Source organism: Pseudophryne corroboree, chromosome 3 (genome assembly GCF_028390025.1).
Source record: "Pseudophryne corroboree isolate aPseCor3 chromosome 3, aPseCor3.hap2, whole genome shotgun sequence".
Classification (NCBI taxonomy): Eukaryota; Metazoa; Chordata; class Amphibia; order Anura; family Myobatrachidae; genus Pseudophryne; species Pseudophryne corroboree.
This window is the reverse complement of record NC_086446.1, coordinates 611,123,239-611,148,172: the sequence shown is the minus strand read 5'-3', so window position 1 is coordinate 611,148,172 and position 24,934 is coordinate 611,123,239. Positions and strand designations below refer to the sequence as shown.

Below are 24,934 nucleotides of genomic sequence, written 5' to 3'. Positions count from 1 at the left end.
AATCCTCAACACACCTGACTGTTGTAGAGTTCTTCTAAACCATTTAGCGACTTGATTAATCTGGTTTTGCATATTTCTTCTTCTCCGAATTTCTGAATGTCCGGGTGAATCTTCTGTGTTCGTCCCAAGCGCAAGAATCCTACCTGGAATTTTTTCAGCTTCAGCAAAATATTATCTACTGCCGAGTGTGTATAACTGGTTAGCAACACACTGAAACCACAGGCATAGAGAATTCTTACCTAAAATACAATGCAAGCGATTAGTGGCTTGAACATAAAAGTTACAATGCCACTATTTGTAATCTACAGAGCATGCCCAGGGATGACACTATTTCCTACTGAACTGAGAGACTGAGCAATAGAAGGCACTGTTATTTGGAAGGCCACAACTGACATTTTATTTCAGCCAAACAAGTATTAGGTCAGCTCCTGCACACAAATAGAAAGTACAAGTAAGCAGAGATAACTCTCTGCAGATTTAATGTGATGTGTCATGCCCTATCAGGCTTTCACCTAGCCTCCCAGCCTTTACGTGTGCCCTTCAACGTCCTTTTTTCCCCACTTATCACTACCTACCCTTCCTACCAACTCGATGCCTCTGCACCCCACAGCTCTACTTACTCTCTATCAACCCATAGTCCTCTTAAGGGGCCGTATTCACGTCCCGATTTGGGGAGAGATGTGTGTTGAGCGAACCGCTCAGCAAACATCTCTTCCCCCGCTCCGCACAGCGCGATGTGTGCTGAGCGTGCGGGGGGAGCCGCTCATTTCACCCAGCTAATCTAGCACCAGCGATGGAGATGCACGGGGCTGCGCATCACTATGGGGGTACACACGGAGAGATCACTGCTTAAAATCTAAGCAATCTAGTAAGATTGCTTAGATTTTAAGCAGCAATCGCTCCGTGAGTACCCCCCTTTACACTGTAAACTCTCACAAACCGTGCCCTCTCTCCCATTGCCTACTCCATGTAATTGGTGGGTTTGTATTAGGTAATCATTTGAATCAGTTATTTGTAAACTTGTCTGTAACTGCATAATGCACTTGTTTTTTTTGTTATCCTATCCTATATGTACAGTGCTAGGGAACACTTACGGCACTATATAAAATAATACCTTCGGGTCATTCCATGGTAACAAATGCTACATTTTTAAATATATATCATGTGAAATATATTTTTTTAACATGTGTTTTGAATATTTTGTGCAAACTAAATGTTGTTTGTGTGGTACATGATATGCTTTAATTTTGATGCAAAGCTTGTCATGAAAACTGGTAACAAACGTTACATAAAAAGACGATTTTCACGGAATGACCCTTTAGCACAGGGGTGGGGAACCTTTTTTCTACCGAGGGCCATTTGGATATTTATAAAATCCTTCGGGGGCCATACAAAAATTTTCAACTTAAAAAATTACCCTGCCCCCCAGTAGGTCTGCCCCTTAGAGTTACTGTGTGTGCGCGCCGGAGGCGCGCACGCGCCAAAAAAATGGGTGTGGCCAGTTAAAATGGGACGTGATACACATATGCCCCCAATAGTGCGGTGCCAGATCCACAATTGCCCCCACTGTGCCAGGTATACAAATGCCCCTCACAGTGCCAGGTATACAGATGCCCCCACAGTGCCAGGTATACAGTGCCAGGTATACAAATGCCCCTCACAGTGCCAGGTATACAAATACCCCCCACAGTGCCAGGTATACAAATGCCCCCCACAGTGCCAGGTATACAAATGCCCCTCACAGTGCCAGGTATACAAATGCCCCTCACAGTGCCAGGTATACAAATGCCCCTCACAGTGCCAGGTATACAGATGCCCCCCACAGTGCCAGGTATACAGATGCCCCCCACAGTGCCAGGTATACAGATGCCCCCCACAGTGCCAGGTATACAGATGCCCCCCACAGTGCCAGGTATACAAATACCCCCCATAGTGCCAGGTATACAAATACCCCCCACAGTGCCAGGTATACAAATACCCCCCACAGTGCCAGGTATACAGCCCCCACAGTGCCAGGTATACAAATGCCCTCCCCTCTCCCCTTCGTGCTGCTTACCGTGGACGCGACGGAGGAGAGCGAGGCTGTCGGGAGAAAGCGGCGGCGTGTAGTACTTCAAATCAGCCGCCGGTTCGAGAGCCAATCAGAGCTCGCGGACCGGCAGCCGCGGCTCCTGATTGGCTCACGGACCGGCGGCTGGTTTGAAGTACTACACGCCGCTGGTCCCATTCTACAGCCGCGCTCTCCTCCGTCTCCCTGCTCTGACAGCTGAGACACGCTGCCGCCCGACTGAGCGGCAGCGTGTCTCACTGACACAACCTGGTGGGCCGGACCAAACGGCTTCGCGGGCCGTATACGGCCCGCGGGCCAGAGGTTCCCCACCCCTGCTTTAGCAGAACAAAAAAAATAAATAAAAATAAGATTTTACTCACCGGTAAATCTATTTCTCGTAGTCCGTAGTGGATGCTGGGGACTCCGTAACGACCATGGGGAATAGACAGGCTCCGCAGGAGACTGGGCACTCTAAGAAAGATTTAGTACTACTGGTGTGCACTGGCTCCTCCCTCTATGCCCCTCCTCCAGACCTCAGTTAAGGAAACTGTGCCAGGAAGAGCTGACATTACAAGGAAAGTATTTTTGAATCCAGGGTAAGACTCATACCAGCCACACCAATCACACCGTATAACTTGTGATAAACTTACCCAGTCAACAGTATGAACAACAACAGAGCATCAAACAATGGATGCCAACATCACAGAACCCTTTATTAAGCAATAACTATATACACGTATTGCAGAAAGTCCGCACTTGGGACGGGCCCCCAGCATCCACTACGGACTACGAGAAATAGATTTACCGGTGAGTAAAATCTTATTTTCTCTAACGTCCTAGTGGATGCTGGGGACTCCGTAAGGACCATGGGGATTATACCAAAGCTCCCAAACGGGAGGAAGAGTGCGGATGACTCTGCAGCACCGAATGGGCAAACACAAGGTCCTCCTCAGCCAGGGTATCAAACTTGTAAAACTTAGCAAATGTGTTTGAACCCGACCAAGTAGCTGCTCGGCAAAGCTGTGTCGAGACCCCTCGGGCAGCCGCCCAAGAAGAGCCCACTTTCCTTGTGGAATGGGCTTTCACTGATTTTGGATGCGGCAATCCAGCCGCAGAATGAGCCTGCTGAATCGTGCTACAGATCCAGCGAGCAATGGTTTGCTTTGAAGCAGGAGCACCCAGCTTGTTGGATGCATACAGGATAAACAGCGAGCCAGTCTTCCTGACTCCAGCCGTCCTGGCTACATAGATCTTCAAAGCCCTAACTACATCAAGCAACTTGGAATCCTCCAAGTCACGAGTAGCCGCAGGCACCACAATAGGTTGGTTCAAATGAAAAGATGACACCACCTTCGGCAGAAATTGCGGACGAGTCCGTAATTCTGCCCTGACCATATGGAAAACCAGATAGGGGCTTTTACATGACAAAGCCGCCAATTCTGACACACGCCTAGCCGTGTATACAAATGTGGGGGGCATTTGTATACGAAGTTCAAACCAGTGGGATTTCAGGAAATCCAACACCACGTTGAGATCCCAAAGTGCCACTGGTGGCACAAAAGGGGGCTGAATATGCAGCACTCCCTTAACAAACGTCTGAACTTCAGGAAAAGAAGCCAGTTCCTTTTGAAAGAAAATGGATAGGGCCGAAATCTGGACCTTTATGGACCCCAACTTCAAGCCCATAGTCACTCCAGACTGTAGGAAGTGCAGGAACCGGCCCAGCTGGAATTCCTCTGTAGGGGCCTTCCTGGCCTCACACCAGGCAACATATTTTCGCCATATACGGTGATAGTGTTTGCTGTCACTTCCTTCCTAGCCTTTATCAGCGTAGGAATAACTTCATCCGGAATGCCTTTTTCCGCTAGGATCCTGCGTTCAACCGCCATGCCGTCAAACGCAGCCGCGGTAAGTCTTGGAACAGACAGGGCCCCTGTTGCAACAGGTCCTGTCTGAGAGGCAGAGGCCATGGGTCCTCTGTGAGCATTTCTTGCAGTTCCGGGTACCAAGTCCTTCTTGGCCAATCCGGAACAATGAGTATTGTTCTCACTCCTCTTTTTCTTACGATTCTCAGCACCTTGGGTATGAGAGGAAAAGGAGGAAACACATAGACCGACTGGAACACCCACGGTGTTACTAGTGCGTCCACAGCTATCGCCTGAGGGTCTCTTGACCTGGCGTAATACCTTTGTAGCTTTTTGTTGAGACAGGACGCCATCATGTCCACCTGTGGCAGTTCCCATCGATTTGTAATCTGAGTGAAGACTTCGTGATGAAGTCCCCACTCTCCCGGGTGGAGGTCGTGCCTGCTGAGGAAGTCTGCTTCCCAGTTGTCCACTCCCGGAATGAACACTGCTGACAGTGCTTGCACGTGATTCTCCGCCCAACGAAGAATCCTGGTGGCTTCCGCCATCGCCACTCTGCTTCTTGTGCCGCCCTGGCGGTTTACATGAGCTACTGCGGTGATGTTGTCTGACTGAATCAGCACCGGTTGGTTGCGAAGCAGAGGCTCCGCTTGACTCAGGGCGTTGTATATGACCCTTAGTTCCAGGATATTTATGTGCAGACAAGCCTCCTGACTTGACCACAACCCTTGGAAGTTTCTTCCCTGAGTGACTGCCCCCCATCCTCGGAGGCTCGCATCCGTGGTCACCAGGACCCAGTCCTGTATGCCGAACCTGCGGCCCTCGAGAAGGTGAGCACTCTGCAGCCACCACAGAAGAGACACCCTGGACCTCGGGGACAGGGTGATCAGCCGATGCATCTGAAGATGCGATCCGGACCACTTGTCCAACAGATCCCACTGAAAGATCCTCGCATGGAACCTGCCGAAGGGAATGGCTTTGTACGATGCCACCATCTTTCCCAGGACTCGCGTGCAGTGATGCACCGACACCTGTTTCGGTTTTAAGAGGTCTCTGACTAGAGTCACGAGCTCATGAGCTTTCTCCGCCGGGAGAAACACCTTCTTCTGGTCTGTGTCCAGAATCATGCCCAGAAAGGGCAGACGCGTCGTAGGAATCAGCTGCGACTTTGGGATATTCAGAATCCAGCCATGCTGCTGCAACACTTCCTGAGAGTGTGCTACGTTGATCAGCAACTGCTCTCTGGACCTCGCCTTTATGAGGAGATCGTCCAAGTATGGGATAACTGTGACTCCTTGCTTTCTCAGGATCACCATCATTTCCGCCATTACCTTGGTAAATATTCTCGGTGCCGTGGAGAGCCCAAACGGTAACGTCTGGAATTGGTAATGACAGTCCTGTACCACAAATCTGAGGTACTCCTGATGAGGTGGATAAATGGGGACATGCAAGTAAGCATCCTTGATGTCCAGAGACACCATAAAATCCCCCTCTTCCAGGCTTGCAATGACCGCTCTGAGCGATTCCATTTTGAACTTGAATCTTTTCAGATAAATGTTCAGGGACTTTAAATTCAATATGGGTCTGACCGAACCGTCCGGTTTCGGTACCACTAACATTGTGGAATAGTATCCCCTTCCCTGTTGAAGGAGGGGAACCTTTACCACCACCTGCTGGAGATATAACTTGTGAATTGCCGCTAACACTACTTCCCTTTCCATGGGGGAAGCCGGCAGGGCCGACTTGAGGTAACGGTGAGGGGGCATCACTTCGAATTCCAGCTTGTATCCCTGAGACACAATCTGTATAGCCCAGGGATCCACCCGTGAGCGAACCCACTGGTGGCTGAAATTTCGGAGACGCGCCCCCATCGCTCCTGGCTCCACCCGTGGAGCCCCAGCGTCATGCGGTGGATTTAGTGGAAACCGGGGAGGACTTCTGTTCCTGGGAACTAGCTGTATGGTGCAGCTTCTTTCCTCTACCCCTGCCTCTGGCAAGAAAGGACGCACCTCTGACCTTCTTGCTTCTTTGTGATCGAAAGGACTGCATTTGGTAATACGGTGCTTTCTTAGGCTGTGAGGGAATATATGGCAAAAAAATTGACTTCCCAGCCATAGCTGTGGAAACTAGGTCCGAGAGACCGTCCCCAAACAATTACTCACCCTTGTAAGGTAAAACCTCCATGTGCTTTTTGGAGTCGGCATCACCTGTCCATTGCCGAGTCCACAGGACCCTTCTGGCAGAAATTGACATTGCATTTATTCTAGAGCCCAGTAGGCAAATGTCCCTCTGGGCATCCCTCATATATAGGTATCCTTGTCTAAGGTATCCAGTTCCTCAGACAAGTTATCTGTCCATGCTGCTACAGCACTACACATCCAGGCCGACGCAATTGCCGGCCTCAGTAGAGTACCTGAATGCGTATAAACAGACTTCAGGATACTTTCCTGCTTCCTATCGGCAGGATCCTTTAGGGCGGCCGTATCCTGTGACGGCAGGGCCACCTTCTTAGATAAGCGTGTCAGAGCTTTATCTACCCTAGGGGAGGATTCCCAGCGCATCCTGTCCGTTGGCGGGAAAAGGGTATGCCATAAGTAACCTTTTGGAAATCAGCACTTTCCTATCAGGGGAATCCCATGCTTTTTCACATAACTCATTTAACTCATGTGAAGGGGGAAAAGTCACCTCTTGCTTTTTCTCCCCATACATATAAACCCTCGTCAGGGACAGGGTTTACCTCTGATATGTGCAATACATCCTTCATTGCTATAATCATGTAGCGGATGGCTTTAGCCATTTTAGGCTGCAATTTTGCATCATCGTCATCGACACTGGAGTCAGAATCCGTGTCGATATCTGTGTCAACAATTTTGGATAGTGGGCGCTTCCGAGACCCTGACGGCCTCTGCGCTGTAGGATCAGGCATGGGCTGAGACCCAGACTGTCCCAAGGCATCAGCTTTATCCAACCTTTTATGCAAGGAGTTTACATTATCATTTAACACCTTCCACATATCCATCCAATCAGGTGTCGGCGCCGTCGGCGGAGACACGTCATTCATCTGCACTTGCTCTGCCTCCACATAGCCCTCCTCGTCAAACATGTCGACACACGCGTACCGACACACCACATACACAGGGGATGCTCTATATGAGGACAGGACCCCCACAAGGCCTTTTGGAGAGACAGAGAGAGAGTATGCCAGCACACACCCCAGCGCTATATGACCCAGGAATCACACAGTAACTTAGTGTTTACCCAGTAGCTGCTGTATATATGATAAATGCGCTAAATTTATGTGCCCCCCTCTCTTTTTACCCTCTTTCTACCGTGAGTCTGCAGGGGAGAGCCTGGGGAGCTTCCTCTCAGCGGAGCTGTGGAGAGAAAATGGCGCTGGTGATTGCTGAGGAAGAAGGCCCCGCCCCCTCAGCGGCGGGCTTCTGTCCCGCGATTTTGTGTAAAATTAATGGCGGGGGCTCATGCATATTACAGTGCCCAGCTGTATATATGCTGCTTTTGCCAGGAGGTAATCAATTGCTGCCCAGGGCGCCCCCCCCTGCGCCCTGCACCCTACAGTGACCGGAGTGTGTGGGTTAGTGTGGGCGCAATGGTGCACAGCTGCAGTGCTGTGCGCTACCTCATGTGAAGACATGAGTCTTCTGCCGCCGATTTTGACGTCTTCTTGCTTCAACCCGCCGGCTTCTGTCTTCTGGCTCTGCGAGGGGGACGGCGGCGCGGCTCCGGGAACGGACGACCAAGGTTAGGTTCCTGTGTTCGATCCCTCTGGAGCTAATGGTGTCCAGTAGCCTAAGAAGCGCAACCTAGCCGCAGTTAGTAGGTTTGCTTCTCTCCCCTCAGTCCCACGTAGCAGAGAGTCTGTTGCCAGCAGAAGCTCTCTGAAAATAAAAAACCTAATTAAAATACTTTCTTATTAGCAAGCTCAGGAGAGCTCACTAAAATGCACCCAGCTCTGTCCGGGCACAGATTCTAACTGAGGTCTGGAGGAGGGGCATAGAGGGAGGAGCCAGTGTACACCAGTAGTACTAAATCTTTCTTAGAATGCCCAGTCTCCTGCGGAGCCCGTCTATTCCCCATGGTCCTTACGGAGTCCCCAGCATCCACTAGGACGTTAGAGAAATAAGGCTACTTCTGCCTTTGATGAGCATAACAGAAGCATTGTATGGTCTGCATAAATTATACATGCACAATGTTCCATTTTAGTTTTCTTCCTATTCTCAAAGTACGGAAATCTGTGAAAAGGTGTGTACACATGGTGATATAAATCTGTAAGGTTTTGACTATATAGTCAAAATCTTAAGGAAAGTTAGTGCATATCTCAAGGTGTTAGGCAGCTTGCGATACCAATTTGATCCCGATGCGCGCTCCCGTGGGGTCGGTATCGTCAGGCTAGACTGTGCAGGCAAGTTAATCTTGACTATCTAGTGTACTATCTAGTACAAAAGTATAGTCAAAATTGGCACTTAGTCAATATCGTACATATACAAAATTGAAAGTAGAGTCAAAATCTGTGTTATCTGGGCTCTGGGAGAGTTCAAGGGAAATCGTATAATCAAAATCGGGCATAGCAAGGATCTCACCTTGTGTACACACCTAAAGAGCTGATCTATGCACATCCCACAGTTAATCATTAAGCAGTAATTTAAAAATTCCAAGAAATTTTCAAATGAATCTACAAATGGTAAGGAAAATGCAGACATTTCCAATACCCAAGGACACAGCAAAGTGCACACACTTCCTTTCTATGCCATGTGTTCTCCACAACGATACAACTTTAAAAACATTATGAAGTCTATGTGAATTTACTACATAATCCTCCTTACTAGGGTGCAGATGGTAGTAGTTTTCCCTGTTCCTGGCATGCCGACGATGAGCGTATAGTCCTTAGATAGGAGGACACGTTTCATGGCTTGCTTCTGGGGCTTGTTGAGGCCTAGAGTGGGGAAAATATGACAGGTGTCCAATCACATTTTTCAACATTATTTTGAGACTTTGGCCCTCATTCAGCATGGATTGCAATTGCAAAGCTGCTCAGTGTACGGGCGTTTGGCAGGTCACCCATACACACAGCTAGATAAACCAATATATCGTGCATAGGCTGTGCTAAAGGTCTAACACGATATGTCTGTAAACAACGTTGTTCACCAGCAATTCGTGTGTACACACCCACCGATCCACAAACATATTGCCCAGTGTGTACCCAGCATTACGGCTATAACCAATAAGCTGAAAACTGAGAGCAAAGCAGTCATGCTATGCATACATCTGGATACTTCAATGAACCATCATGGATTGTCTGGCTGCAGTTCTGCTTTTTAAGAGTCAAATTGAACCAAGAGAGACATGAGAAGACAAACCCTATTCAGGGCCTGCAACACACAAAATGGGAGATGCATCATACATTCAAGAGAGATACAGTATAGTGAAGTATCTCACAGTAACCAAACAACGTATCATTTTATAGACTATACTAGATAAATGATAACTAGTAGTTAATTGGGTGCTAAAGGAAACTACTCACTTTATATCTCTTGCAGGTTTGATACGCATCTTTTCAAGACTAAAGGGTTAGGACAGAATGAAAACGGATACCTAATTAGAGGTGCTTAAGATAGCGTGACCATATTATCCCTTTTACCTAGGACGCTTATGGATTAGCAAGAAAAACCAAAACCAGAAAGTTGGAAAGTAGACTCTTGTGTGGGAGCACTCTAATTCAGAGGATTAGGTATATAGTAATCAATACTGATAAAACATAACTTTATTAGCCCATTATTAAAAAATAATTATAGGAGTAAATTATACGTGAGTAATATAGCTACGCGAAAATATAATACTGAATTGAGTATAATTCATGTGGTTTTAAATACCACAATATAAAGCCGGAAATCCGAATCTATGGGCAGTAAAATTTACTATCACATGATCACAGAAACTTCTTTATGTATGTAGTATATGACCATCATTTGTTCTGCAGATATCCATTCAGGATTATTTTAACGCAGAGAATTAAATCATAGGCCATACAGAACCGAGTGCCAAGTGGTATTATTAAGGATGACTCTAGATCGGGCAAAAGAATTTTTTGCAGTACCAGGGTGTTCTCCCATCCGAGTACTAACCCGGCCCTTCACTGCTTAGCTTCCAAGATCAGATGAGATTGGGCATCTCCAGTGGGGTATGTCCGCAAATGTTTGACTTGCCCGTTCAGTCAATCCTAATACCTGTACTGCAACCAATGTATATCCAGAATGATATAGATCAGATGTGTATTTGATATCAGTATCAAGATTATATACAATGATCTAATTGATATACATGTGACCCGATGATCATGGAAATAATAGATAGATGGGTTGGAGGCCTAACTATGTGAGATAAGTAGTAACTACCACGTGCCTTCCAAACCCTTATTATATCTTGTGCGCATAGATGAAAAGTTGAAGTGCCTACATGGCTGTTATATAAATCCCATACCTATATATAAGGTATAGATGTTCCGTACATAAGTTACTGCAAATATAGCAGAAATACAGTAGTGGTAATCAGGCAATTATCCAAGTGCCATGTGCAATTATCCCATATGAAGGCGCCTGCCTGTATAGCCGAGATAGAGTGGTGATATATAGTGAGGCAGCAGATATAGCAGTACCATTGCTGTTTGAATGCTGTATACTAGTTTGTATGTTCAACATCAACAGTGAAGTAAATGTTATGTAGCCTCTAAGAAATTAAATCACACAACTCTCATTATGTATGCGCCTCTGAAGCCTAGACATGCATTTGCAATAGAAAATAAAATCTTTACAAGATGTCAGAGAGGCAGAGGCTATAATGAAAAGAAGCAGATAAATAGCTGGTAATGGTTTGAATAACCATATCAGATAGTGGTATACATGAAGACAATTACGAGCAGTTTTTTGCACAATTAAAGCTGAAATGCAGCTCAAACCTTCTATGTACAATAATCTGCCATAGGGCTATTAATACCACTATTAAATTACCAAAATACTCCCAACACCTGTTGGATAACAAACAGCTCCAGCACCTCTTGGAGCAATCAAAGTATGCACATGCATAAACCCTTTTCCACGCTCATGGATTACACAGGTTCTGTGGCTGGCTGACTTCAAGCCTACATTTCAGCTGGTTTTAATCAGCCACAGAACCTGTGTAATCCATGAGCGTCCCAAGTAAAAGGGATATGGTCACTCTACTTAAGAGGACACCCAAGACCTGATAGAGAGAACTTGTAGTACAGGAGTCAGATACCAAAATAAGACACCCTATTCTGGGGGAGTCATGACACCCAGCAATTAGTTCTCCATGGAAGAAACATAGAATATATATTTTCCAGTTAGTGTCCTTCCCTGCATGAGGAGCACAGAAGCTTCTGTTGCAGAAGGATGGCCAGGCTGACCAGTAAATTCTCCCTGTGGCCTGCTTCAGCTAATGGTACTACTTGACCTGCATCTAAAGCTTGGGACATTGGTAGGATGACAGTCCCCGGAAGTGGAAGGGATGACCCCAGCAGATAACAGTGGATGTCCCTAAAATGTGTCAAATTGTAATATAAAAAAAAAACAAATGTGTCATAGCCCGTGACGGGCAGCCATGCCTTAACCATGACAGGGCCTTTTCTTCATAAAAAAAGAATATATTACACACCAGAGTACATACCTTTCAGTATGTTAGCCACTGTGTCCTTTGCATCATGAGGCAAAACAGAGCTTAAATGTTCCACAAAGTGAGGTCTTCCAAAGTCAATGATCAGGTCTCTAAGCTTCTCACTACCACATTAATGAGGAAAGAAAAGCAAACAAAAACTTTGTTGGACAAGTCAAAAGAAGCAGCAAGAAATGTAAATGGCTAGACGTTACAGAGCAGATGAATGGAACAGTGACGATGATATACATGTATGAAATAAATTGTTCAGAATACTGGTTACAATAGAATAACGTAACATGCATCCACCTTATGGCCAATAGGTACAAGCTACAGTAAAACAATGGGAGTACAGTACACTGAAGGCAGACTTGCCACTGTGACAGGACATCCCACCACCACTCAGGCCTCGTTATTGTAGGATGCATAGCCAGACACAAACCTTGCAGGAGAATTCTCCATCAGTTTTGACAAGTTTCCTAGGTGGGAGTCAAGGCCACCACCTCCTTCTTCATGATCAAGTCTAAATATGGTACCTTCAGGAATCTTTCCTAGATTTCTGCAAGAGACAGTATCAAGGATTTAGGGTGAATATAGGGTATCCCCTGTAGACGCAAACTTTCCATATATAATGGAAATATACAGTACCTGTCCAAACTACAGGTTATGCAATTCTCGTTCACTTCTCTGATATAGCCAGTACAAAGAGCAAGAAACTTCTTATCTTCTCCGCTTACAACAACTCTGTCCCCTGTTGTCAGATTGGTAGCGGGCATGTTACCAGATTGGCGCTGAAAGCAATGAAGGTACTGACCATCGGACACTGTCTGCACAGTCCCTGTCCTAACAAGGTTTCCAACACACTGTCCATCCTCTTCCCTGGAACACAACAAAACCCAAAACACAAGTGAAACATGTTAAAGGATTTAATCACATCTTACATTTACTATCAAAAAACATTTTTTTTATTTATTGATCAATTCTATTGTTTGAAGGCAAAGTGGGGGGGGGGGGGGGGGGGGGAATGGCTGAAGGCTCATATTCTGCCCATGACTTGTACTAACAACTTAACAACAGCAACTAGGGGAAGGTAAAAACAAAATGTAGTATTTTGATCTCAGAGGCAATAAAACAACCAGATACACATGCCATGATGGGAAGGTTATGCATCCCTTCATGGGCTCAGAATATTAGTATCTCTCTATTAGCCATCTGAGAGACACAGACTAACTAATGGGGACGCCCTGAAAACATAGTTGGGAAGGGAACAAATACCTGCCTTACTGACTTCACAGGTACAAGCAAGTGGGGTGTGCAGTAAGTTTCCGGATGCACCAAAAAAATTCGGATTTTACATTACCTACCGGTAAATCCTTTTCTCGTAGTCCGTAGAGGATACTCAGGTCCACATTAGTACCATGGGTATAGAGACGCGTCCACTAGGAGCCTTGGGCACTTTAAGAAACTAATAGTGTGGGCTGGCTCCTCCCTCTATGCTCCTCCTACCAGACTCAGTCTAGAAACTGTGCCCCAAGGAGATTGACATACTTCGAGAGAAGGATTTAACTCAACAGTGGTGAGATTTGAACTAGCACACACAAACAAGAGGAAAGCCAAGCTAACCCAACTTGAATAGGAACAGCAACGGCTGAACCAATAACAATACTTAACCAAGTAACAGTGAAGAAACGAAGCACCGGGCGGGCGCCCAGTATCCTCTACGGACTACGAGAAAAGGATTTACCGGTAGGTAAATAAAATCCTATTTTCTCTTACTTCCTAGAGGTTACTGGGGTCCACATTAGTACCATTGGGATGTACCAAAGCTCCCAAACCGGGTGGGAGAGTGCAGAGGGTCCTGCAGAACTGATTGACCAAACTGAAGGTTCTCAGAGACCAATGTATCGAACTTGCAGAATTTAGCAAACGTGTTCGAACCTGACCAAGTAGCTGCTCGGCAGAGCTGTAAAGCTAAGACACCCCGGGCAGCCGCCCAGGAAGACCCCACCAACATAGTAGAGTGGGCCTGTACTTTAGGAACCGGTAATCATGCCGATGAATAAGCCTGCTGGATAGTAAGCCTGATCCAGCGAGCAATAGACTGCTTTGAAGCCGGACACCCAATTTTCTTGGGATCATAGAGAACAAACAGCGAGTCAGATTTTCTGTGACGAGCTATCCGCTTCACATAGATCTTCAAAGCCCTCACAACCACCAAGGAGTTTGAGGTAGCAGAGGTGTCCGTAAGCACCGGAACTACAATAGGTTGGTTGATAGGAAACGCAGACACCACCTTAGTAAGAAATTGCTGACGAGCTCTGAGTTGAGCTCTATCTTCATGAAAAATCAAATAGGGGCTTTTGTGAGACAACACCCCTAGTTCCGACACACGCCTTGCAGAAGCTAAAGCCAACAGTGCAACGGTCTTCCACGTAAGAAACTTTACATCAACCTCCTGTAATGACTCAAACCATTCTGATTGTAGAAACTGCAACACCACGTTGAGATCCCAAGGTGCCGTGGGAGGCACAAAGGGCGGTTGGATGTGCAGAACACCCTTCAAGAACGTCTGAACCTCAGGGAGGGAATCCAATTGTTTCTGGAAGAAAATGGATAAGGCCGAAATCTGGACTTTTAAGGAGCCCAAACGTAGGCCCACATCCACACCTGACTGTAGAAAAAGGAGAAAACGTCCCAGGTGAAATTCCACTGCAGGAAATTTCCTGTTTTCACACCACGAGACATATTTTTTCCAAATACGGTGGTAATGTTTAGACGTTACCCCTTTCCTGGCTTGGATCAGGGTTGGAATAACCGTGCTTGGAATGCCTTTCTGGGCTAAAATCTGACGCTCAACTTCCATGCCATCAAACGTAGCCGCGGTAAGTCTTGATAGACAAACGGCCCTTGTTGCAGAAGATCCTCTTGCAGAGGCAGAGGCCACGGGTCCTCCAGGAGCAACTCCAGTAGATCCGCGTACCAGGCCCTTCTCGGCCAATCTGGAGCAATGAGAATTGCTTGAACCTTTTCCCTTTTTATTCTTTTGAGAATTCTGGGGATCAATGGAAGAGGTGAAAACTCGTAAACCTTTTGGTAGACCCATGGAGTCACCAGAGCGTCCACCGCCACTGCTTGTGGGTCCCTTGACCTGGAACAATAGCGCTTCAGCTTCTTGTTGAGATGAGAGGCCATCATGTCTATCTGTGGGATTCGACACCGACTTGTTAAGGACTCGAACACCTGTCGGTGAAGATGCAGAAGGGCGCACCCCGGGGTAATAGAGGTTGTCCAAATAAATTTTTGTGTTCAGAGATTCTCCCTTTTTAAAAACAGAACAGGGTTCCTCTTCAGCATTGCCCTCTCAACGCGATTCAGCTCTCAAGGTGTGTCACACCTTGAGAAAGGCTCCCTGAGAGCTGAAACGCGTTGGTGCTGTGGGACAAACTGCGACAGATCCAGCAATAGTGAGAGTACCAAGGATTACCACGGCGAGAGGAGTAGCAGTACTGAGATCCCGGGAGGTATCTGTTTACCACCTCACAAACGCTATAGGGTAACCATTGCTTGGGGACCCCTCATATTCTGGGAATGAAGAGGAACCCTGTTCTGTTTTTAAAAAGGGAGACTCTCTGAACACAAAAATTTATTTGGACGTCCTCTATTACCCCGGGGTGCGCCCTTCTGCATCTTGTAAATTGTCCAGATACGTTTTTTGGAAGTGGGGGTGACCACTTCGGCTGACGGTGCAGCACTGCTGACTTGGAGCGCTGGTTGGAAAACGTTTTCTAAACACAGTACCTGTCGGTGAAGGCCCCACTCTCCTGGGTGGAGGTCGTGTTTGCTGAGGAAGTCCGCTTCCCTGTTGTCTACTCCCGGAAGGAAGATTGCAGACAGCGCCACCACGTGTCGTTCTGCCCAGAGGAGAATTTTTGTTACCTCCCACTTTGCAGCTCTGCTCTTTGTTCCGCCCTGTCGGTTTATGTACATTACCGCCGTCACATTATCCGACTGAACTTGGATGGCATGAGTTCCAGAATGTTGATTGGAAGAATGGTTTCCTGACTCGACCATTTTCCTTAGAACTGTTCCCCTTGGGTGACTGCTCACCAACCCGAGGCTTGCGTCTGTGGTTAGTAGAATCCAGTTTTCAATCCCGAAGCTTCGGCCTTTGGTCAGGTGAGAAGTCTGAAGCCACCACAGAAGAGAAATCCTGGCTTTTGGCGACAGATATATCCTCTGGTGCATGTGAAGATGCGATCCGGACCACTTGTCCAACAGATCCAGCTGGAAGGGCCTTGCGTGAAACCTTCCGTACTGCAGAGCCTCGTAAGAGGCTACCATCTTTCCCAAAAGGCGAATGCATAGGTGCACAGATATCCGGGTCGGCTTTAGAACGTTCCATACCATCGACTGGATTACCAATGCCTTTTCCAATGGAAGGAACACCTTCAGTGCCTCCGTATCTAGTATCATTCCCAGGAACAGAAGCCTCGGTGACTGTTCCAGGTAAGATTTTTGCAGGTTCAGAATTCACCCATGATCCTGGCATAATCGCGTTGAGAGGGCAATGCTGTGCAATAACTTCTCCCTGGACCGCGCCTTGATCAGCAGGTCGTACAGGTACGGTATTATGTTCACTCCTTGCATGCGGAGGAGAAACGTCATTTCTGCCATTACCTTGGTGAACACCCTTGGAGCTGTGGAGAGGCCAAATGGTAGGGCCTGGAACTGGTAGTGACAGTCCTGTAATGCAAACCTCAGATAAGCCTGATGAGACGGCCAAATCGGAACATGAAAGTATGCATTCGTGATGTCCAGAGACACCAGAAATTCCCCTTCCTCCAGACCTGAGATCACCGCTCTCAGAGACTCCATCTTGAATTTGAACACTTGTAAGTACTGATTCAGTGACCTGAGGTTTAAAATGGGCCTTACCGAACCGTCCGGTTTCGGTACCACAAACAGGTTCGAATAATAACCCTTGTTTTGCAGTTGAGGTGGAACTGGAACAATGACCAGAGTATGTACCAGTTTTTGAATTGCTGCCTGCAAAGTCAAACCTGCTTCTGGAGAAGCTGGTAAGCCTGATTTGAAGAATCTGGGAGGTGGGCATTCCTGAAACTCCAGTCTGTATCCCTGTGCGATAAGATCTTTGACCCAGGGATCCTGGCATGATGTTGACCAGATTTGACAGAAGAATTGTAGGCGAGCTCCCACCTGACAGCCTTCCAGGCATTGCGGTCCATCGTCATGCTGAAGTCTTTGAGGACGCCTGAGCTCTGTTCCTGAGCACCTGCTGTTGCTGGTTTGCGTGGTTTACCTCTTGCGCCGCTGAAGGACATAGAAGCACCTCTGGATTTGCCCTTGAATTTGGCCGTCCGAAAGGACTGTGAATAAGTCTTGGTTGGGGGGAGGGGGCTGCGGAAGGAAGATACGTAGACTTACCCGCAGTAGCTGTGGAGATCCATTTGTCTAATTCATCTCCGAACAAGGCCTCTGCTGTGACTGAAATAGCATAACCAGGCTCCCACCTGCCCGTCTTCCATGCAGTGCAGACCACCATCATGCTGAAGGCTTTGAGGAAGCAGACCCGAAGGTCTGTTCCTGAGAACCTGCAACTGCGGGTTTTCTGGGTTTACTCTTACCGCCTCTGAAAGTAGTAGAACCACCCTTAGATTTGTCTTTAAATTTTGCTGTCCGAAAGGACTGCAGAGTTGGAGCAGAGTAGGCTTTCCTAGCCAGGGTTGCTGTGGAAGGAAGATATGTAGACTTACCCGCCGTAGCCTTGGATATCCACGTATCCAGTTCATCTCCAAACAGAGCCTCACCCGTGAACGGCAGGCTCTACACGCCTTTTCTGGAATCCGCATCCACAGTCCACTGGCGTAGCCATAAGCCCCTGCGTGCCGACACAGCCATGGCAGTGTTGCGTGCGTTGAGCAAACCTATTTCCTTAATGGCCTCCACCATAAAGTTAGCAGAATCCTGGATATGCTGTAGGAATAAAATAATCTCGTCCCTGGACAAGGAATCTAAACCATCAATTAGATTACCTGACCATTTTGCAATGGCCCTTGTAATCCATGCACAAGCAATGGTGGGTCTCTGGGCCACCCCAGCTTACATGTATAAAGCTTTGAGAGTGGTCTCAATCTTGCGGTCAGCCGCATCCTTTAAGCATGCCGCTCCGGGAACCGGTAAGACTATTTTACGCGACAACCTGGACACTGATGCGTCCACAATCGGCGGGTTCTCCCATTTCTTCCTATCTTCCAAAAGAAAAGGAAAGGAAGAAATCAACCTTTTAGGAATCTGAAATTTTTTGTCAGGGTTTACCCAGGTCTCTTCAAAGAGCGCATTCAGCTCCTTTGAAGCTGGAAAAGTAGCTGAGGATTTCTTTTTAGTATTAAAGTAAGATTTCTCTTCTACCTCCTCTGCCTCGTCAGGAATGTGCAGGACCGTTCTAATAGCCTCTATGAGGGCCTGAATTCCCTGTGACAGGATAGCATCTCCCCCACTCGCACCCACCTCACCCTCCTCTGGATCTGATGTATCAGGATCAGTATCCCCTTGTATAAGTTGGGCCAGAGTATGCTTTTGCGGGCAAATGGCAAGGGATTGAGACACAGGTATGGGAGCTGAATCTCTATTTATCAGGTCATCCATAGACTGTCGTAAGAATTGCGTCTCTTTCTCATTATGAGACAGCTTAGTGGAAATATTAGAAATCATCCCTTTATTGGAAGCCAACCATGGTGGTTCAGCCCCACTAGCCTGAGAGGGAGCACTATACTGGGTACAGGGTAGTGAGTCCCCAGGGGATGAGAGACATTCTGCTGTACAAGAAACACAGTCCCTGGACATGATTGTGAAGGGACACCCACACACTATGTGAAACACAGTATTTGTAGGCAGGATCCTCAGATAGACACAGAAGCCAGAGCCAGCCACACAGCAACCTTTCTAGCAAAGCAAAAGCTCAGCTGGGTCGCAAGAACTAAGCACCTTAATATTGCTTAGTATCCTAACACTGCTCCCCCCTTCACTAAGATCCCCTGGCACCGCTGAGGAGACTTGGAGTCCTTGTGGAGGAGCTGCGCTTCCCTGTGAATGCTGTATGTAGAAGCTGCAGAGGGAAAATGGCGCTGAAGAGCTGCTGGAACCGCTCTGACCATAGCCCCGCTCTATGTAATGGCGTGCGGCTTCCCGCATTTTTATACTGGCCTGAGGTAATATTATGGCAAACAAAGGGTTAAAACCCCTGTTACACAGTGGTCACCAGTGTGGGCATCATTGGTGGCTCAGCGCGCCCCTCACAGCGGGGGACACTGCAGTGTGTCCCCTTCTGAGCCCCCTGGAGCGCAGCCTGTACTCAGAGCTGCGCTCCAAGCCCTTGTGCCGCCATTCCCGCCTGCAACCCGCTAACCGGGAGGCCAGCGCTGTACTCGCCAATCTTCAGTCTCCTGGCACTGTTAGGTGGTGGCGGCGTGCTGCGGGAGGGTACGCTGCGCCTTGGTGTGGCTTGCGAATGGCTCCCCCAGGACCTCAGTGTCCTGTCAGCAGAGAAATGGGACCATTAACTCTCCAGGAAGTTGGGCCGTTCTCCCCCCTAAGTCCCACGAAGCAGTCAGGCTGCTGCCAAACAGCCCTGACTGAAAATAACAAACATTCAAATTAAAAGTAGAAAACTCTTCAGGAGCTCTCCAAAGCGTGACCAGCTCCTCCGGGCACACTTTCTAAACTGAGTCTGGTAGGAGGGGCATGGAGGGAGGAGCCAGCCCACAGTATTAATTTCTTAAAGTGCCCATGGCTCCTAGTGAACCCGTCTATACCCATGGTACTGATGTGGACCCCAGTATCCTCTAGGACATAAGAGAAATTATATTTACAAAGTGAACATTACATGGTTTCAAAGTATTCGCTAGAGAAGTCTATGCAAAGTTGAATGCTCAAAACTTTTAGTGAAGCAGGTATGTCTTTTTACATGCTGGATAAAAGGTCTCCACTGCAGCTGCCACTCACTCAAAAAAGTCGCACGGGGGCCAAGATCCTGGATGCGTTAATAGGCCAGAAATTCTACCACTTTGTTGGACTTGTGGGCTGGTGCATGGTTGTGATGGAGGAGGATACCATGAGCATGAGTTCTTGGACGGCGCCTGGAAATGCAGCAAGCATTGGTTTGTGTGCCAGTCGCCAGTGACGGTGCGTTGCTGCACGAGTGGTACGATAGCTACAAGACCTGTCTTGACCACAAAAATAGTCACCCACTATCTGCTTGGTCTTACTGCACTCACGTTGTAACTTCTGTGGCGGCGCACCTCCAACTGGGGTCCACTGGGCCGATTGATTGGTCTCATGGTCAAAAGTGAAGATCCAGGATTTATCGCCACTAATTATCTCCCAGAGTTTCAGCGTCTACCATCAAATCTGGCCAGCCCAAGGCTGGGAACGTGGCGCAAGCACTAAACGGTTTACAATCCTCTCTACACCCTCCCACCTCCACCGTAGCTCAGTTTAGTCAACAAACAAAACCGTAATGCAGAAATGCAACAAATATTCTGAACAATGACAAAGGTAACATTTAAACAATACAAGGAAAGCAGTGTCACTCAAATGGATTACGAGAAATGGATTTTATGGAAAGTACAAAAATAATCTTTTCTATACCATCAAATCTCAGGAACACTGCCACTCTGGGATGTCTCAAAGCAAGTGTTGCAAAGGCATGTGCACTTTTAGGGATTCCAGTTCTGAATATTTTAGAAATCATGTATATCCGGGATTACCAGGCAACAATTCAAGGATTATTTATGGGATTGGGATTAAGAAAAAAAAACAAAAAAAACAAAACATTTTTTGGCAGTCATCAATACGTGACCAGACCCAAAATCCAGAATATGTTTTGGCCATGCAAGAGAATATTTATCTCTCTGCAGTAGAAGACCATTCACCAAACAGACTTAACTTTATGAAAAGGGCACTGTTGGCTGGTCTAATGGAATGTGTATAGGTTGAAGAGTCATTGAAGGAGCATATGGGGAAGTCTGAAGAGCACTGAACTGATGACTGTGGGGCATATGGTGTGGTCTAACAGTATGTGGGATGGTCTGATGGTCATTAAAAAGGGCACGTGGGGGTCTGAGGAACACTGAAAGGGTATGTGGGGGTTGACTGGTAAAGAGTTTAATTGTTTATAATACTATGCTACACTTCAGTGTAATACATTTATAATACAGCTGTAGTGTGGGGTTGCATCCATAGTTTTTTGTACCTTAAATTAAAAATGTTGAGTGATATCATACAATGAACACTACTTGCCATAGCTCATATTAAACCAATTTCAGCCAATGTGAATTTACATTCCAGAAGCTCCTATGAAACAACTTATATGGTAACATGAACGTCAATTATTTTAATAAAGTATATACTGCTGGACTTAAGGTGGTTTGGAACAAGTATAGTCAAGGTCTCTCGTTGCCGCTATCATGGATTTAAGTGGGCAAGAACAATAAATATATATTTTTTTTTTTTAACCAAATCCAATGGTTCCATAAATACATGCATTATGTAGCAAAGGAGACAAACTAAAAAAAAAAAAAAAAAAGAGGAAAAGTGATTCTGATGATCGAATTAACATGGAGGTTTTAGAATCCTGTGTCAATTATGTGATTGAGATGTCATCTGTTCATCATATTTTAGAAGTAGCATGTTCCTAGTTCAGTACCAATGACCTGGAAATAAATCTTATACAAATGGGATATTTCATTGAACTTTTTACCTTTCATCCGCTGACAGCATCCAGATATTTTTACGTCCCATTTTGGATTCCTTTGAATGCGCTTCTAATGAGCACATGAGGTACCAGAGACTGAAGTACTGTAGATGGGAGGCTTTCAGATGCTCAGTCTCTCTCTCAATAACCGGGAACATTTCATTAGGAATGTAAGGACTCCCGCTTTGTTGTTCAACAGACCTGTTACAGATAAGTTTATGCTGTAACGGGTTAAGTTGTTTTATTATCTTACAGTATGCTACTACATAAAGGGAGGTGGGAGATTATCTTCTCGAAAACAGCAAATAAAGCGACTGACACCTTTGGAAGTTAATATGCAGAAATACACTGATGTCAGAGTACCACAAATAACACCGAGCACAGATTTAATGGCCCTTTAAAAAAAAAAAAAAAAAAAAAGTAGCAGTAATGTAAACTGCATTAAAATGAACACAAATGAACACAAATGCTTGTTACAAATCAAAGTTTTAAGTGCCCCAAAAAATGCATTACTCTTCCTCAGTGAACCAGTGGGGATGTGCATTACCACTATTTTGCTAATATACAGTAGTTTATACCATGAACACTTGATACATATGAAATAAAAATAAAAAAAAATAGAATTTTGGTTACCTACCAGTAAATCCTTTTCTTATAAGGGATACTTGGGTCACTTAGTACGATGGGGTATAGATGGGGTCCAAAGGAGCTGGTGCACTTTAAATTTCTTCAACTGGGTGTGCTGGCTCCTCCCCTCTATGCCCCCTCCTACAGCCAGTCTAGGTAAAACAGTGCCCGAAGGAGAATGGGCATACTTGAGAGAAGGAAGGAACATATACGTTATGGTAAGAACTTACCGTTGATAACAGTATTTCTCCTAAATCCACAGGTTCCACAGTATAACAATGGGATATGATGGAGCGACAGCAGATTGGCACCACACAATCAAAAGCTTTCTAGCCTCCCAGGATGCAACGGGCCCATCCATATATCCCGCCCACTGGCACAGGCAAATCAGTTGTATTCCAAAGCACAAGGCAGGAGCATCATGTAGAGCCCTAATCAGGCAAGAAGAACACACATTCACACCCTTCCATACAAGAAGGAAGAGGTTAGTAAGTAGAAAGATCCTCAAATAAGGTGAGTCAGGGTGGGATCCCTTTGGAACCTGTGGACTTAGGAGAAATACCTTTATCAACGGTAAGTTCTTTGCATAACGTATATTTCTCCAGCAGGGTCCACAGGTTATCCACAGGATAACAATGGGATTTCCCAAAGCAATTTAGTGGTGGGGACGCTCCTGATTGGACAGGAGAACCTTACGCCCGAATTCAGTGTCATGAGAGGCAAAAGTATCCAAGGCATAATGTCTAATGAATGTGTTAATGGAAGACCATATGGCTGCCTTACATATCTGTTCTGCTGAAGCACCATGTTGTGCTGCCCATGAAGGACCTACCTTACGAGTAGAGTGAGCAGAGACATTAGCCGGAACAGGGAGATCAGCTTGAGAATATGCTTCTGAAATAGTCATTTGAAGCCATCTTGCCAGCGTCTGTTTAGTAGCAGGCCATCCTTTATTGTGAAATCCATAGAGAACGAAGGAGTGAATCCGTCTTTCTGATGGCACTGGTACGATCCACGTAGATCCTTAATGCCCAGACTACGTCCAGCGACGCATCTCTCGCAGAAAGTCCCGATACCTGAAAATCTGGGACTACAATTTCTTTATTAAGGTGGAATTTAGACACCACCTTCGGAAGATACCCAAACCTAGTTCTGAGAACTGCTTTATCTAGATAAAAAAAATTAATCAGAAATGGGGACCGACATGACAGCGCTCCTAAATCTGATACTCTTCTAGCTGATGCCATAGTCAGTAGAAAAAGTACTTTTGCTGTCAACTACTTAAGATCCACCTTGTTAAGTGGTTCAAATGGCCAACTTGAAGGGCTTTCAGGACTAAACATAAGTCCCATGGTACTGTAGGTGGAACAAAGGGAGGTTGAATGCGCAGCATTCCCTGGAAAAAAAGTACGCACATCCTGTATATTGGCAATTTTCTTTTGGAACCATACAGTCAATGCCGATACCTGCAATCTCAAGGAAGCCACCTTCAAACCTTTATCCATTCCTGCCTGACTGAATGCGAGGACCCTGGAAACTAAATGATTTCGGGTCCATACCTCCTTCACTGCACCAATGAATATAGGCCTGCCATATTCGGTGATAAATATGAGCTGAGGAGGGTTTCCTTGCTCTGAGCATTGTTTGAATTACCTGTTTAGAGAATCCTCTTGACTTTAGGATAGAGGTTTCAAGAGCCACGCCGTCAAAGACAGTCGATCCAGATGTTTGTGATAACAGGGACCCTGCATCAGTAGATCTGGACGTTGAGGAAGCAGAAATGGAGCGTCCATCAACATTCTCTGCAGATCTGTGTACCAATGCCTTTTGGGCCAGGCCGGAGATATTAGAACCAAGGCACCCTTTGCTTGCTTTATTTTCCTCACCACCCTGGGTAACAGGGTGATCGGAGGAAACAGATAAGCCAGATGAAAGTCCCGTTTCACCGACAAGGTGTCCACAAAGATCGCTCCTGGATCCTTTGTTCTTGACCCATATGTGGGTACTTTGTTGTTCAGACGGGATGCCATGAAATCTATCTCTGGCAACCCCCATTTGTCTAATAGAGTCTGAAAGACATCCGGGTGTAGAGCCCATTCGCTTGCTTGAATGGTGTGTCGACTGAGAAAGTCCGCTTCCCAGTTTAGGACTCCTAGAACGAACACTGCGGACAAGGCTGGAAGATGGAGTTCTGCCCACTTAAGTATATGACTTGCCGCCTTCATTGCTTTTTGGCTGCGAGTTCCTCCCTGATGGTTGAGGTACGCTACTGTCGTCACATTGTCCGAGCGGATCTGGACTGGTTTTCTCTAAAGAATGTCCTTTGTATATGGCCCGAAGTTTTAACAGGTTTATTGAAAGGCAACTTTCAATAAGTCCAGAAACCATTATTCGGACACTGCTCCCCAGCCCTGTAGACTGATATCTGTTGTCAGGATCTGATATCCAAAAGGGTCTCCCTTTGGCCAGATGGGATGTCTGTAGCCACCAGGCTAATGACTCTCTTACCTTTACTGAGCGTACCATCGTCTGTTTCTTTATTGTCTGATGTACTTCATTCCATCTGGGCAGAATCAGACGCTGCAGAGGCCTCGAGTGGAATTGTGCATACTCCACCATGTCGAATGTTGACACCATCAACCCCATCACTCGTATAGCTGCGTGAATGGATACCCTCTGACTGTGTAACAAGTCCTGAATCTTTGACTGTACCTTGGATATTTTGTTCAGAGGTAAAAATACATTCGGCAGACCTGAATCCAGTACAGCCCCCAAGTGAGTCATCCGTTGTGATGGCACCAGAGATGATTTTTCCCAATTTATGAGCCACTCGTGCCTCTGCAGACATGTTATTGTCTGTTGGAGATGGCATAGGAGCAATTCCTGTGATTGTGCCAGGATAAAAAGATCGTCGAGGTATGGAAAAATTCTTGTCCC

General features: G+C 46.4%; 1 protein-coding gene and 1 pseudogene across 2 annotated transcripts in view; both read right to left on the bottom strand.

The window, feature by feature from the left end:
- The window catches only part of DNA2 (DNA replication helicase/nuclease 2), a 143,625-nt gene that overhangs the window by 32,770 nt on the left and 85,921 nt on the right, over nucleotides 1–24,934 (bottom strand). For both annotated transcript variants that reach the window (XM_063961603.1, XM_063961604.1), the window contains exons 9-14: nucleotides 21,377–21,571; nucleotides 12,247–12,477; nucleotides 12,041–12,157; nucleotides 11,614–11,723; nucleotides 8,757–8,866; nucleotides 15–239 (exon numbers count right to left, since the gene is read on the bottom strand). In XM_063961603.1, the coding sequence (XP_063817673.1) occupies nucleotides 15–239; nucleotides 8,757–8,866; nucleotides 11,614–11,723; nucleotides 12,041–12,157; nucleotides 12,247–12,477; nucleotides 21,377–21,571 (988 nt within the window). The remainder of the gene's footprint in view (nucleotides 1–14; nucleotides 240–8,756; nucleotides 8,867–11,613; nucleotides 11,724–12,040; nucleotides 12,158–12,246; nucleotides 12,478–21,376; nucleotides 21,572–24,934) is intronic.
- LOC134898512 (5S ribosomal RNA) lies at nucleotides 10,016–10,125 on the bottom strand (annotated as a pseudogene).